Genomic DNA, 17,070 nt, shown 5'->3' with positions numbered 1-17,070 from the left:
TTTGTATTTAATGTTTGTTCCAGAAACAAAAATTATCACTTTATTGACAGATGTTGTAGCTGTTCCATGTTGAACTAGATTTTCCCCGGCAGCTTCTTGTGCAAATTAACATGGTTAACTGATCAAATAACAGCCACTTAAACTATACATTGTTCCATTGGTACTCTGGGTGTGATACAAATATATATAAATGCCGTGACTGCAAGAACTGTTCAGAGGCTAGGAATACTGCAGCAAGTAACTCACCCCCTCACTCCCCAAAGCCTGTCCACCATCTACAAGGCACAAGTCAGGAGTGTGATTAGATTAGATTACTTAGTGTGGAAACAGGCCCTTCGGCCCGAGTCCACACCAACCCTCCGAAGAGCAACCCACCCAGACCCATTCCTCTACATTTACCCTTTCACCTAACCTGCACACTTTTGGACTGAGAGGGGAAACCCGGAGCACCCGGAGGAAACCCACGTAGACACGGGGAGAATGTGCAAAGTCCACACAGTCAGTTGCCTGAAGCAGAAATGGAACCCGCGTCTCTGGCGCTGTGAGGCAGCAGTGCTAACCACTGTGCCACCATGCTGCCCAGTAACTCACCAAACCTTCTTCATTGGCATTTTTCAAATCCATAACCTCCAGCTAGAAGGGAAGTCTCAGAATTATTTGTCAATTTCCTGCAACTTCTCTGCACAACAGCCTGTTTGTGTGGTGGGTGCCAATTAACTGGATCCTTATCAGCAATTGGTTTAGTGGCCAAGGTACCCTTGGAGATGGTACACACTGCTGCCACTCCATGTCAGTAGTGAAGGGAGTGAATATTGAAGGTGTTGGATGAGATATCGGTCTATTCATTGTGTTGTTTTTTTTCTGGATGGTTAGATCTCACAGAATACAGGGAGAACTAGACATTCAGATACAGAACTTGCTCAAAGGTAGAAGACAGAGGGTGGTGGTGGAGGGTTGTGTTTCAGACTGGAGGCCTGTGACCAGTGGAGTGCCACAAGGATCGGTGCTGGGCCCTCTACTTTTTGTCATTTACATAAATGATTTAGATGCGAGCATAACAGGTATGGTTAGTAAGCTTGCAGATGACACCAAAATTGGAGGTGTAGTGGACAGCGAAAAGGGTTACTTCAGATTACAACATGATCTGTGGCAGATGGAGTTTAATTCAGATAAATGCGAGATGCTGCATTTTGGGAAAGCAAATCTTAGCAGGACTTATACACTTAAGTGTCGGAGGCTGAGGGGTGACCTTATAGAGGTTTACAAAATTATGAGTGGCATGGATAGTAAATAGGCAAAGTCTTTTCCCTGGGGTCAGGGAGTCCAGAACTAGAGGGCATAGGTTTAGGGTGAGGGGGCAAAGATATAAAAGAGACCTAAGGGGCAACTTTTTTTTTTTAAACACAGAGGGTGGAATTAGCTGCCAGAGGATGTGGTGGAGGCTGGTACAAATGCAACAGTTAAGAGGCATTTGGATGGGTATATGAATAGGAAGGGTTTGGAGGGTATGGCCAGGTGCTGGCAGGTGGGACTAGATTGGGTTGGGATAGCTGGTCGGGATGGATGGGTTGGACAGAAGGGTCTGTTTCCGTGCTGCACATCTCTATGACTATGACTGTTTCTAGTTGGGACAGATTGCCACACAGAAAATACAAAGTATTCTCAGGACCAAAGTGATCCCCTGGATTCAATCTCATCACATCAATGGATCGGAATAGAATTTTCCAGGTTTATCCTCATTGTTTGCCTCTCCCACGGTATCACCAAGTTTTCATTCGGGAGGAATTCGCAAGTGATCACAATTGTATGGGACAGGATGGACTGGAGGGTCTGGGAATGCTGAAGGACAATTTAAATATTCAGTAGAAAGATCAATTGATTTTTGTTGGGGAATGTGAACGAAAGGAGACTTGACAAAGGCTGATAAACTATGTCAAGGTACAAATTACTAATGAATCAATCAATGAGTTGGGGGCTAAATAGTTTCCTCCTCTTCGTATTTATAGAAAAAGATGCAAATTTAAAATGGTGTAATAAAATCTCCTGAACAAAGATGAAAATGTCGGTCAGAATGAATAATTCTAGAATGCATTTTGGGTGAACGTCTTTCACTTTTATTATTTTGAAATAAACACATCAGCTTAAATGCCGCGCAGCGACACAATCCTGAAGTTCAGATACAATAAAGCTTTGACTGTGTTCGTGTGTTGAAGCTATGATTCTCAGATCCAATATTCTATCAATGCATGAAAGTAACATCAACATAAGACATGATTATCTGAGTAACAGTAAAGTTCGAAAGATGTCCCCTTAATTTGGCTATTCTCGCAGTCTGTTGAAATTGTCACATGAAGACTCAGTAGCAATTTTCTAAAATAATTTGATTAAAATTACAGGTGTAAAGTTTGCAGTGTTAAAAGTAGGGAGCTGGAACTAACTGACTATTCCTTTCAGAATTAATTACATCAGGCCAAATGACCACCTGCACTGTATCCATTCTGTGCATCTCCTGTCCCTTACTCACCCCTGCAATGTGTAATGGATTTAAACTGGAAACAAACTCCTCCAAATATTATTGCTCCTTTAAACTGCCAACTGAGCAATAATTATAAACAAAATCAAGGGTATGTCACAAAGTTAAATCATCTCAATAGAGAGTGAAATTTAAACAGAAAACTCATCTTGGGCCCTTCTCGTTTTGTAGAGTAGCCTATTCAAGCGCCTCGCACAAACACTGCAAGGAGAGATTTCCAACGATTGCTCTGTTCCCTCCGGTCTCTGCTCCCACCAGTTGGCTGTGGAACTGTTACTCGCATGTCCAAACTTTACCACCAGCTCAGTCAGAGTCACCTCCATCGCTGCCTTCATCCAAATCTTCAGTCACCTTCTGAAAGCAGAGAAGGGCAGGGAGGTTTTGTTTCAAGTCATCACAGAAACATATAAAACATAGTTAGGGAAAACAGATTTATTATTAAAATCATTACAGCATAAGAAATAGGAGCAGCAGCAGGCCATTCAGCCCCTCAAGCCTGGTCTGCTGTTCAACAGGATCATGGCCGATTTGACATTTTCCTGCCCTTTGACCATAACCCTTGGTTCTCTGACTGAACAAATATTTATCAGCCTTAAATACACTGCTCACATAGCTCTTTGTGGCAAGGAATTCCAAATACTCTCAACCCTCAGAAGAAATTTCTCCTCATTTCAGTCTTAAATCCTTTATTCTGAGACTGTGCCCCCTGGTCCCAGACCTTCCCATGAGGAGAAACAGCCCCTCACCATTGACCCTGTCAAACCCCTTAGGAATTTGATATGTTTCAATGAGATCACCTCTCATTCTTCTAAACTCCAGTGAGTAGAGTCCTCATCTGTCTAGTCTTGGCTCATCAGACAATCCCTCAATACCAGGGATTATCGTATTGAACCTTCTCTGTACTGTCTCCAATGAAATAATATCTTTTCTTAAATAAAGGGACCATTATTCATAATGAGAAAACAAAATATTTTCAGTTTGAGATTTTCATGTGTTAATTTTAACAGTTATAGGTTGAACACTGAGAGGATGTTTCCCCTTATGGGTGAGACTTGAACAATTTAAAATAATGGATCTCTCATTTAAGATAGAGATGAAGAGAAAGAGATGTCACGACCAGCATTCCCTCCAAGTTATTTTTCTTTCGTTGGCTGTGCAAGCCTTCAAGGTCCATCTGTGCCAGTGACTTTAGCAATCAGTAAATCACTGACTTGGATCTCAGTGTGCAGAACCCTGATACACATGCACCACTCTGTGGAACCTTCTTACCCAGGCAGCAGTGAAGGTGGGACATTGAATAGATTTTGAGGTGGAGTTTGACAGATTCTTGAGAGAATCAAATGGTATCATGGGTTTAGACAAGAACTGATATATCAAATGCTCCAGCATATTCAAAAGACTGAATGGACTACCCCTGCTCCAACTCGTGTGTTTGCCCTCCCAGCACGGGTGCTTTGCAATTAGGGTAGATTGCACTGCAGCAACTCAACAAGGTCATGTCAACAAACCAAAACCTCCCTCCGTCCATAACCACTGCTACCAAGAAGGGCAAGGGAAACACCATCACCTCAATCCACAATGACCATGACAGATTGGCCATTTCTTCAGCTACTTGATTAACATCCTGCGATATTGACACCCAACCTTGTCAGAGTACCTTCATCACATTGGCACACATTTCAAAACAACAACACACCATCTCCTTCTCAGAGCAGAACCTGTGGGCAAGCGGTTAATACCAACTAATGTCCCAAAAACAAATAAGGAGATTCTAAAGATTATAAAACCTATACTACATCAGGCAAGTCAATCCTATAAAGGTTGACTCAAGGAAAACTACCCACTTTCAACACCTGTCAAACGAAAATTACATTTTCCAAAGTAGCAATCAAGCCTAGAGAAGAACATACATTGTGCTGATATCAGAAAAAGCTTTTGTACAAATACCACTGGGAGCAATGAAGGAGAACACACAAGACGGTTCATGAAGGCAGCTCACCACCACCTTCAAGGGTAAATAGGAATGGGCAATAAGTGTTGGCACAGCCAGCGATGCCAAATGAATGAAAAAACAAACAACTTTAATACTGTCCAAAAACAAGTCAGATACTCTCAGGAGATATTCACCCAAATTAGTATCACTCTTTCATCATCAGATTTTTGCCAAGCCTGTGACACATTGTCTGGTGTGAGTTTTGAAAAATGAAATTTAAAGAGCAAAATAGAAAAAACACCTCACTGTTATTCAGAGTAATTCTCATTTGCCATTCACATGGACATTGTTTGAAAAAGGCTCATTGCCCAATACCAACAAGTTTATAGCAACTGGGGTTCATTTACTCGTCCTGAAGGACTGCCCTTCATTTAATTATCAGTGGCTCCATAACACAGAGAGCCCATTATCCTCCGATACCTCCATTTTCAAATTATTTAAGGATCAGCTTCCACTAATATTATAGAGGCAGAACGTTCCAGATCCTGACAACTCCGAGTAAGAGAATTCTCATTACCCCTCTGTTCACTTTTCCAATAATTGTGATCAGCTGGAAAAACTCAAGTATCAATTTGTTTCGACATGGGGGGGGGGGGGGGTTGATCTGTATAGAACATAGACTGCACAGCTAATAACAGAAGGACAGACAGCTTTAACCGCTTATATTTTTACTAGAATCAAAGTAAACAAACCAATAGCCCATTTAAAATCAGTGCTCCGGTACCAGCATCTGATTATCTTTGAGCATGTTACCACGTATATGGGGTTTGAAAGTGGAGTTAGAGATACCTATCAATCATGGTGGGTAACACAGACTACTCCAGGCAAGAATATTCCAAATATCTCTGAAAGCAATGTTGGTAACCAGAAATCCAAAGAAATTTAGCCGACCCTGGTGTAAATGTTTTATATACAGCAGTTCAAGGCAGCAGCTCACCTCCACCTTTCTCAGGGCAACCACGGACAGACAATAAATGCTGGTCCAGCCAGCGCTGCCTATGCCCCATGTGTGATATAAATAAAACACTGAAGTTACACTTGAGAGGTGGTTGGTGCTGCTCAACAGCCTTTGTCCTTGCATTGAGTGGCTTGCACGGCCTCTCAGAACCAAGAGTCAATCACGTTTCTCTGAGTCTGGAGTCACATATGGATCAGACTGGGTAAGGATGTCAGATTGCTTTACCTAAAGGGCATTAGTGAACCACGTGAGTTTTTACACAACTCTGGGCAAATTCATGGCTACCATCACTGAGGTTAGTTTCCAATTTCAGATTTTTATCACTGTAAATTCCATTAGCTGCCGCTGGAAAACTAGAACACGTACACAGAGTATTAGCCTGGGCCTCTGGCTTCAATAATCCAGCAACAGTGCCAGTTTGCCACCCTTAGTGCCTGGCAGTAGGACAGATTGTAGCTATTACCTTGATGTGATTCTGATTAATCTGAACTCCTGATGCTGTGGCACTGAAATCATGGATTGGTAACGTACTCAGCCAGTTGGCCATGGACTGCTCCTCAATTTCAGTCTGGATGATGGTTGGATAGATATGATCTTCTTTAAATCCCATGATTTGGTCCTCAATGTCTTGCCACTCTAGTGCCTGGTGAACTCCATCGTTGCCAAAACGGTTGTTGTACTTCTCAAAATGGACCGTGTCCAATACAAGCCCCAGTCCGGGAGCCTTTGGGACATCAACCTTTTCCTCACCCCAGCTCCGGACCATGATGGACTCTGGGGCATAACCTCTCACTATGGCGATCACTAATCCAATCATTTTCCTAATTTGATGCATCATGAAACTTTGTCCTTTCACCTTCAGGACAGCAAATTCCATGCCTTGCCTCACAAATGGCTCTTCACAATACATTTCCATTATGTATCGCTTAGCGCTGGGGTCTCTCGGACCCTTCCCGGACGTGAAGTTGTGGAAATTGTGGGTCCCTTTGTAGCTGGCCAATAGCCTGTTGACATGGCTCAGTGTGTCACTGCTGAGACGGTACTCTATATTCTGCCTATCGTAGTCTTTGTGGGCAAAGGAGAAGGTTGGCAGCATATAGAAATAGGTCCGAGCATCACAGGTATTCTTTGAGTTGAATCTCCCAGTTACTCTCTTCAGTCCTGAAAAAGAAAGCAGTGCATCTGATGAGACCAATCTGCTGTCAATTTCATAGAATGCCCACAATGTGGAAGCAAGCCATTCAGCCCATCAAGTCCATACTGACCCTGAAGAACATCCTCCTCAGATACATTCCCCCTACCCTATTCCAGTGCATTTCCCATGGCCAATCCACCTAGCCTGCACAGCATTTGGACTGTGGGAAGAAACCGGAGCACCTGGGAGGAAACCCACGCAGATACAGGGAGAATGTCTGTGTGAAGTTTGCACAGTCGCCTGAGGGTGGAATTGAACCCAGGTCCCTGGCACTGTGAGGCAGCGGTGCTAACCACTGAGCCACCATGTCACCCTGTAATTTTCATTACATTTGATTTTGAAAAACTTGGTTTGTTTGACCTCCCTGCCCACTTTTCTCCCTGGTATTAGGTTTTTCACACCAATGCTTACCACCATGGGGTGGCATGGTGGCTCAGTGGTTAGATCTGCTGCCTCACAGCAGCAGGGTCCCAGGTTCGATTCCAGCCTCGGGCGACTGTCTGTGTGGAGTTTACACATTCTCCCTGTGTCTGCGTGGGTTTCCTCCGGGTGCTCCAGTTTCCTCCCACAGTCCAAACGATGTGCAGGTTAGGTGAATTGGCCATGCTAAACTACCCATAGTGTTAGGTGCATTAGTCAGAGGGAAATGGGTCTAGATAGGTTACTCTTCGGAGGGTCGGTATGGACTGGATGGGCCGAAGGGCCTGTTTCCACACTGTAGGGAATCTAATCTAATCTAATCCCTGCAGACTTGTACCTTCATGGCTCCGGAACTGAGGGTGACTAGTAGCCAATAGCATCCATTGTGAATTCCTCCCTGGTTGAAACTGGGCGTCTTCATAGGGACACTCACTGAGTTTGTGCAGTAGGTGAAGGGGTAAAGGGCTGTGGGTGGATGTAGGGATTAAGTAGCATGGATTATAAGTGGTCATGGGGTATGGGTAGAAGAGGTATTGGGTGATATAGGATATTTGAGGGAATACAAGATGGGTACAAGGCATTAGGCTACATGGGTTGGCACAAGATGAGTCAGGTGAGGGGTGCAGGGAAGGCGTGATGGCTGGAGGAATTTCTGATATTTCTAGAGGGAAAGTACCCAATGATATCCATTCCCATGGTGGAGGTGAGGCACCCTTTGGATTGTGAAAAGGCTGCTTATGTGTAACAAGTGAAAAGTTCACTGAGATTATAAAAGTTGTAAAATTTTATTTTCCTAATCATTCACACAGACATTGTAGTACTTGTGTTTCATGTCTGATTTCCCAAATAATCCGTTTCACAATAGAGGCCCCATCAGATGAGCATTTTGATGGAGAGATCCAACTGCTTATAAAATGGATATGTTTGTTAACCTGAGACACTGACAACAGGAGCGTAATGTTTGCTTTCAAAAAGGATTAGAAACATGACAACATCAATGGAAATATCCATTTTCTATCAAGGTGTCACCCGAGTTATGCCAACACTTGGTAATAGGTGAGCTAGCATGGAGAGGCAAGGGCAAAGAGGGGAGTTGGCATTACATTGTAAGAGGGTATTAGGACTACAAAGAGTGATGAGGATGATTTGGGGGGCATATGCAGTGTGCGGGACCATGGGAGATGGGTAGCTGAACACAGCATGTATGAAGGGATGGTGAGGGATGGATTATAGGGGCAGATGTTGACATGGATGGGGAGTGAGAGTGAGGGGGTGAAAGCAAGAGGTGTGTTTTCAGTTTGAATCTTGAGTTTTAAACTTTTAACACATGCAGGAAACCCAAAGTAGAAATTTATCCTAAGTTTGAATAGCCACCCTGGGAAGTGGTATCAGGGCCTTTGGAGGACAGTACAGAATTTCAATTTCCCTACCTGAGGAAGGAAACAGTTGCAACAAAGACTCACTGATTTAATCAACAGGACAGGAGATCACATCTATGATTGATAGCCTAGATTGCTGAATCTTTCTCCAGAATTAAGCATTAGTGGAGATCTAATTGAGATGAATGCATTTTTAAAGGGTTTAACAGGCTAGAGGCAGAGATAATGTTTCCCCCAGCAGGAGGGAATAGAATCTAGAACAAAAGTGGGATTACAGTCTCACAATAAAGGGGCTTATCCATGTCAGACTGTAAGGAAGAGAAATGTCATCACTTGGAGTTGGGAATTTTGAAATTCTCCATTCCAGAGGGTGCTCAGTTGTTGAGGAAAATCAAAGGAGAGATTGCTGATGTTTGGACACAGGGGTAGGGGTGGGGATGGGGTAAGAGAAATTAGATCTGCCACAATCTTCGTGAATGGAAAAGCAGGCTAAAGGGGCCGAGTGGCCTCCACCTTCACAAAAGTTAAAATGCAGGGTCGAAATAAAGAATCACTCGCTAAGACATTGAAGCTCATCAAATCAATGCGCTATTAGGGGAAGACTTCTCAACTGCAATGTGGTTTATTTACAAACTGGTGCTAGGTGCCATCCATCCCCACTATCTGACTCTCAACATTCAGGCAATTCCATTTTATTTACACTGTGCTTTGGTATTTATTCACTGGTACTTCGAGTACGTATTTGGAGAGATATAGAGAAAGCTGTTGGTCAAATTCACTGTGTAAATGAACACAAGATCTACTATTATAAAATCAAGCTGGAGATAGATAAGGTGACTGGCAGGTGTCTTTTCCCTACCTGAGGAGATTTCAAGACTACGCCGCATATTTTAAGGTGAGAGATGTAAGATTTTAGAAAACACATGAGCAACTTTTTTTTTTAAACACACATAGCGGTTCATGGGTGGAATGAACTTTCAGAGAAAGTGGTGAATCCGGGTACAATTACATTGTTTAAAAGATGTTTGGATAAGTACATGAATAAGAAATGTTTGGAGGAATATGGACCAAGTGCAGGCAGGTGGGATTAGTTTAGTTTGGGAATATGGTTGGCACAGACTGGCTGGACCGAAGGGTCTGGTTTAGTGTTGTATGGCTCTATCAGTAGCTTGAGATTTGGAACTGACTGGATTGTGCTATGGAAAGTCAGCACAGGCTCAATAGGCCAAATGGCCTCCTCCTTTACTTATGCAAATTATCAAAAGTAGAGGCACAAGCTTTTTTTTGTGGTCTTGTAGTTCACATGACACAACAAGGCTCCTCCAACATCACCTCCCAAAACATGCAAGCTCCTCCACCACCAGAACGACAAGGAACAGTAGATACATGGGAACACCACCCCCTGCAAATTCCCCTCTGAGCCACTCACCATCCTGACTTGGAAATATATCGCCGTTCCTTCAGTGTCACTGGGTAAAATCCTGGAATTCCCTCCCTAAGGGACATTGTGGGTCTACCTACAGCACATGAACTGCAGCGGGTCAAGAAGGCAGCTCACCCCCACCTTCTCAATGTGATGCCCACACCCTCATGAATGAAAATGAAAAGAATCGCCAAGGTCCATGGAGTCAAAGAAAACTTGGGTGACCAGAGCGAGAGGTTTGAACAATGCTGCAAATCAATTCATACCAAATTAACATATCTCCTACTTCATTTTCAAACAACTGCCTTTCACATTTAACGTCTGCCCACATATTTCATGTCTCAGCCTGGTATATCATTTTTATAAATTAACTCCTACACCAAATTGTCAAATAAACACAAATTAAAAGCCATACCTAGTATTTTAATGCCTGCTGGTAGGTGTGCATTGACCTTATCCAACAGGTCTTCGATGAGCCAGAGTTTCAGAGAGACAATTTGACCAGCAGCAGAAACACCCTGGAAATTAGCAAAATAAGATGTCAACAAACTCCACATTATAAACTTTAATCCAAACTGACAATGGAGAAACTGGGGATGGGGCGTATTTTAGCTTTTCACTGCATTGACATCAGCTGACAGCAACACAGAGCAGGACATTCGACTCTATCCCACAGAATTCCCACCCAGAGAGTTAGTTACAATTTCCTCCTGTATTTCTAATGCAATGCATTTAAAATATATAAATTACAGACTATGCAGTCTGCCCTTGCAGAATAACTGTAAAATGCAAAGGATTTAAGGTAAGGTGGGAATGGTCATGAAGTCAAACTCAGACACTTGCCTCAGAGAAAAGGGGTTTGTACAGAAGAGCTAACCTGAGTCATTATTGCTCAGTTCTTTGTGGTCTTTTAAAGAGCAGGGTTAATTGTACAAGTCAAGGTTAAGTGTATTCAGGAAGGGATCACTCACTGGATATTCATCTGACTACCTTAACTGGTACACATGATGATCCGAATGGATTTCATCCAAGGGTCTTAAGAAGAGGTTGCTAATGAGGTAGCCAATCTTTGCTAGATTTTGGAAAGATAACATCAGATTGGAAGGTAGCAAATATAAACCCTCTACACCAGAAGGGATGGAGATAGAAACAAGAAATTAGGGCAGCACGGTGGCTCAGTGGTTAGCACTGCTGCCTCATGGAGTCAGGGACCTGGGCTCGATTCCACCCTTGGGTGACTGTCAGTGTGGATTTTGCACATTCCCCCCCATGTCTGCCTGGGGTTTTTTCCAGGATCTCCGGTTTCCTCCTGCAGTCCAAAGACGTACAGGTTAGGGTGGATTCGCCATGCCCATTGTGTTCAGGGATGTGTAGGCTAGGTGCATTAATTAGGGGTAAATGTAGAGTAATAGGGCAAGGGGAATGGGTCTGGGTGGATCAGTGTAGACTTGTTGGGCCAAATGGCCTGTTTCCACACTGCAGGGTTTCTATGAATCAGCCAGTTATCTTGCTGCCTGTTGGTCATGCCAAAGGTGTTGGAACCAATCACTGCAAGATCCTTAGCCTTTGTCCTGCTGTTGAAGCCACTATGTTTATCCAGTTAGTCCAGCTGAGTTTCTGCTTCATGGTAACCCCGCAGGATGTTGATAGTGGGAGGAACTTTGCCATTAACACCATTGAATGTCAAGGGATGATGATTAGATTGTCTCTTGTTGGATATGGCCATTGCCAAGCACTGGTATCATGTGAATGTTACTTGCCACTTATCAGCCCAAACCTGAATTTTGTCCTAACCTTGCTGCATATGGACACAGTCTGCATCAGTATCTTAACTGTGTGAACATCCCCACTTCTGACCTTCTGATGGAGGGAAGGTCATTGATGAAGCAGCTGAAGATGATTGCACCTAGGACACTCCCCTGAGGAACACCAGCAGAGATGTCCTGGAGCTTAGATGTCTGACCTCCAACAACCACAACCATCTTCCTATGTGTCAGGTATGACTCCAACCAGCAGGGAGCTTTTCCCAAGATTCCACTGACTAGTTTTGCTAGAGTTCCTTAACGCCACAGACGGCCAAACGCTGCCAGCTGTTTTACAAGGAAAAGTTGGACGGAGTTGCTTCCAATGCAGTTTAAATTATACGATTAAAGTGTATAAAATCCTGAGACGTGCTGACAAGGTGGGTGTGGAATGTTTCTGCTTATGCCTCTGCTGGTTCAGAACTAGATGGCGCTTTTCCAAAATAAAGCTCTCTCAAAAGCTGCAGTTTCCCAGTTATGGCATCATACTTGTGGATAGTTTTAGCATTTTCTCCAAAAGTACTTTCTGCGTTTTCTTGGAAAAACAAATAGTACACAGAGCAGATCTGCTCACAGCACTCTGAATGCAGTCTGGTCAGGCTCCTATAATTAACTGCTAAAAAGGTGAATAATTAACAATGCAGAGATGATGAAATGTACTCAAGTGTGAATGAGACTGTCTACTCAAACATTCCACTAACAATTACAACACATCTCAGTTAAAAGATGTTCTGTTACACACAATTTAACTGGAAAACATGCTGAGTAAGCAAAACCTGTTTTGGTATTTCAAGAAAGAGAAAGTACAAATGGTACCTTGTCTGTCCGTGCACATCTCTGGAAGGACATCTTCCTCATATCATCACCGTGGTTCTCTGGGATACATTTGGCCTTTACAAGTGCCTTCACCAACTCATCCTCAATCGTTTTAAACTGGGATGATCCAACATTTCTCTTTTTAAGAGAATTGCAGAAAACATTTATTTGTTAACAACACAGAATAATGAGCCAGTTGTTATCCCACATTTTTACTGCTGATTACATTCATACAACAAAGAAGAGGTGCGCTAAAAAAAAGAGACCATTCAGCCCAGATCTGTAATGGTCATATTCTAACTGACTTATTTCAATTCTGCACACTCAGGCTGATCCTTAATATTCCTTCAACTTTCTATTTAAGACAGCGACTTCTCTCCATGCTCCTTGCACCAGCTTCCCTTATCATTTAATCTCTTGCCCTCCACGCTATCACAAACCTTGTTTTGCTCTTTCCACCTCACCAGTAACAGCCCCACACTGATCTCCTCCAACCCCTATCCTGTCCACCCCCAGTCCCCAAATCCACGTCCCCATTCCCTCTACCCCCATGACCCCATCACCACCCTCCCCAACCAAACCCACACTCCCCCCACCCAAGGCCCATCACCCAAAAATCATCCCCTGCCTCAGTACTTGCTTAAAATTTGTTATATCTTCAAGATCTTCTGTTCTGTTGATGGATCATCAATTTGAAATGTTATTTCTGTTTTCTCCCCAAGGTTATTGCCTGACCAGCTGAATAGTTCTAAAAACAGGAACAGGAGCATGTTATACAATTTGCCCCACTATTCACAATGATCCCAGCTAATCTTTGACATCAACATCACTTTCCATTTGCTCCCTGTGTCTCTCAATTCCTTTCAGTTCCATCTATTCCATCCTTGAATGTAACTAAGCTATGCGCACCTACAGCAACCTAGGAAAAGGATTCCAAAGGATCACAATCTTTCAAGTGAAGAATGTTTTCCTATCCTGATCCTAAATGGCTGACTCTTCATGAGAATGTGGCCCACTGCTCCAGACACTTCAGTCAGAGGAAATCAACCAGTAGACATCCACTCTAGATGTGATTTCCCAAAGCCTGGCCATCATCGACAAGGCACAAGTCAGTAGTCCCCACTTGCCTGGATGGGTGCAGCTCCAACAACATTCAATAAGCTCAATACATCCAGGACAAAGCAGCCACTTGAGCAGCTCCCCATCCACAAGCATTCACTCCCTCCATCTCTGAAGCTCGGGAACAGCAGTATGTACTCTACAAGATGCACTTCAGAAATTCATCAAGGTTCTTCAGGCAGCACCTTCCAAACCCACAAAGATCAAGGGCATCAGATACATGAGAACACCATCCCCTGCAAATGTCCCTCCAAGCCATTCACTACCCTGACTTGGAAATCTATCACTGTTGCTTCACTAGGTCAAAATCCTTCAATTCCCTAAGGGCATTGTGAACTTACCTAAACCAAATGAACTGCAACAGTTCAATGGGGCAACTTACCACCATCTTCTCAAGGGCAAATAATGCTGGCAAAACTCATATCTCTTGAATGAATTTTTTAAAAAGCTTGTCAAGTCCTCTAAAAACATTCCATGTTTCAAACAGCTCTCATTTGTGCCAGGTGTAGGCCAAGTCTCTGTTGGGTAGTATTTTGGGTAAGATTGATCACCTTTTCTTATTTTAGACTATTAACACAGAACAGCAAGAAACAAACAAGATGCAAGGTGAAGGTCTGAATTGGAAGAGGGCTCTTTCAAATGGACCAAAATGAACTGGAACCAATGACAGACAGGAAACACAGTAATGGAGCATCATGGAGATATTTCAGATGCAGAGTCAGTACATTCCAACACTGGAGACAGTAAAGAGAACCAAACAATGGTCCCTCGATGATGAAGGAGATAGAAAATATCACATAATAAAAAAGAGAAGTGTGTGCACCATATACCAGGAGAATTCTTCAATCAAAAACTATAGATTGAGAGAGAAAACGAAGAGGAAGGGAAGAGGGCAGAGAGAAAATATGACAGGAAAACAGCATTTAGCCTAACAGGGAATTTAAAAATCAGCTTCCTGTATATAAATAGGAAGCAAGTAATAGGAGGTTGTGTACTTCCTTCATTCATGGGTTCTGGGTGTTGCAGGCTAGGTCAGCATTTATTTCCTATCCCTCGTTGCCCAGAGGGAAGTTAAGAGCCAACCACATTGCAATGGGTGTAGAGTCATGTGCAGGCCAAACCAGGTAAGGATGGCAGTTTCCTACCTTGAAGGACATTAGTGAATCAAAGATTTTTACAACACTTGACAACGGTTGCACGTTCACCAGCTTTTTATTCCAGAATTTTAAAATTGAATTCACATTTCTCCATTTGCCAAGGTGGGAGTTGAACCCATGCTGCCAGAACATTAGCCTGGTGTTCTGGATGACTAATCCAGTGACTTTATCACTACAACACCACCTGCCCTGAACAACTCCCACTCGGGACAATGAGGGTGCCTCCATATTCTTAAAATTGACTGTTTCAAGAACACATTTGACAAAAGTATCGCAGAAAAGGCTGGTTAATAACATTGTGGTTGAGTGCTCAATATTGACTTGGATTTTAAAAAAGTTCAAAACAACAGGAAACAAAAAGCTGTGGAGAATGGTTATTTTTCAGACTGGAGGATTCCTAGACAGTGGTGCTCCCAAAAGGTCAGTGCTGGGACCACTGCTTTTTGACCGACATAAGCTATTTGAGTATATTAAAGTTGTGCACAGAGTAAAATTTCAAAACTTGTGAAAGTTACCAAACTTGGAGGAGTGATAAACAGAGAGGACATTACCAATCAACTACAACAGGACAGCAGCAGGTTGGCGGAATGTGACAAATGGGGAGACGATGTGCGAGAGACAGCGAGACAGAACAGGCAATAGAGATGTAGCAGCCTGGTTCTAAACAGTATTCAGGAACCCAGGCACAGACTTGTATTAATTCTGAAGGTGACAAGACGAGAGAGAGCAAGTCAGCAAAGCAAAGGGGATCTCGGGTTTCTTAAATAGAGGTACTGAATACACAATTAGTGAGTTTATGGTGAGCCTTTCTCAAATTCTGGTTCGGCCACAAGTAGAGTACTGCACCTGGCTCTGGTCACTTTAGGAAGGCCAAGAAGGTCTTGGAGAGAGATCTACCCAAATGATTGAAGGGATGAGGGACTTTACTGACAGGGATAGATTGAGGAGGCTGGAGAATTTTATCTTAGAAATACTGAGGCTGAGAGGCAATTTGATTGAGATATACAAGCCTAGACAAGATAGACAAAGCAAAGATGTTCCCATTAGTTGATAGTATAAAGACTAAGGGACACAGTTATAATTTAAACTGGTGTAGGGGATGCAGAGAAACATGCTGTTTACGGGGACAATGGAACAGGAAACAATGAATACTTTCAGGTGGACACTTGCATTAAACAAACTCGCAAAACTCCAGGGATGAAGAGGGGAAATGGGATTGAGCAGACCGGACTGGTCTACAATGAGAAGTATGGATCTAATGCAGCAAGCATCTTGAATGAGTATCTCTACATATTCAATATTTCTGTTTCAGAGGAAGGCCAAGGTAGGGGGAAGTGGAGTGCCCACAATCCCACAGGATGAAAGTTGAGTTTTCGCAGAAAACGAAAGAAGTCTAGTAATTAACGACAGGTACCAGACACAACCCCATGAGAAGTTCAGCTCGCTGCTGCTGTGTGGCGGGACTTACAGCTCACACTACTTCAACAACACACAGCCAATTCTGAACACGCACTGAACTGGAAAGGCAACCTGGAAAATTTCTACAAGCTGCATCGCTCCAGATTATAGCACCGACCCACACGCAGGCCCTTTTTTCCCTTCAATTATTTATCCTCTACCCTTCAGACACTGTACATGGGGAATGGGGGAGGAGGGGGGGTCTGTTACACACTGTACACGGAGAATGGGGAGTGTTACACACTGTATATTGGGGGTGGGTACCTGCATGCCATGGTAGCCTTTCCCAGAGTAGGACAGCAGCAGCACCACCTTCCTCTTGGGGGGTTTCTGATTCACTTCTCCCCCGGGATCCTCCTTTAGCCTCTTCCCGGCGTCAGGCCTCTCCCCGGCCGATAGCTTCCGTTTCCCCAGCTCCTGCTCACCGCAAATCGGCTCCTCCCTGCAGGCCCCAGCCGCTGGAGCTGCCATGGACATGCCCAGCACCAACTCTGTTACACAAACACAGGGGGGAGAGAGAGGGAGGGTCAGTGTTACTGACACACACACACGGGGGGAGAGAGGGTCAGTGTTACTGACACACACACACACACACGGGAGAGAGAGAGAGAGGGTCAGTGTTACTGACACACACACACACACGGGAGAGAGGGTCAGTGTTACTGACACACACACGGGGGGAGAGAGAGAGAGGGTCAGTGTTACTGACACACACACACACACACACGGGAGAGAGGGTCAGTGTTACTGACACACACACACGGGGGGAGAGAGAGAGAGGGTCAGTGTTACTGACACACACACACACACACACGGG

At 43.7% G+C, this 17,070-nt stretch overlaps 1 protein-coding gene across 1 annotated transcript in view; it reads right to left on the bottom strand.

Moving 5' to 3' along the window:
* Window positions 1-2,091: 2,091 nt before the first annotated feature.
* The window catches only part of pus1 (pseudouridine synthase 1), an 18,725-nt gene continuing 3,746 nt past the window's right edge, over window positions 2,092-17,070 (bottom strand). The window contains exons 2-6 of the mRNA XM_043715349.1: window positions 16,518-16,744; window positions 12,520-12,657; window positions 10,317-10,419; window positions 5,948-6,645; window positions 2,092-2,887 (exon numbers count right to left, since the gene is read on the bottom strand). Of these exons, the coding sequence (XP_043571284.1) occupies window positions 2,837-2,887; window positions 5,948-6,645; window positions 10,317-10,419; window positions 12,520-12,657; window positions 16,518-16,730 (1,203 nt within the window). The 5' untranslated portion in view covers window positions 16,731-16,744 and the 3' untranslated portion in view covers window positions 2,092-2,836. The remainder of the gene's footprint in view (window positions 2,888-5,947; window positions 6,646-10,316; window positions 10,420-12,519; window positions 12,658-16,517; window positions 16,745-17,070) is intronic.

This window comes from Chiloscyllium plagiosum, chromosome 25 (assembly GCF_004010195.1).
Source record: "Chiloscyllium plagiosum isolate BGI_BamShark_2017 chromosome 25, ASM401019v2, whole genome shotgun sequence".
Taxonomy (NCBI): Eukaryota; Metazoa; Chordata; class Chondrichthyes; order Orectolobiformes; family Hemiscylliidae; genus Chiloscyllium; species Chiloscyllium plagiosum.
The sequence above is the reverse complement of the archived record's forward strand: the minus strand, read 5'-3'. Positions and strand labels throughout refer to the sequence as shown.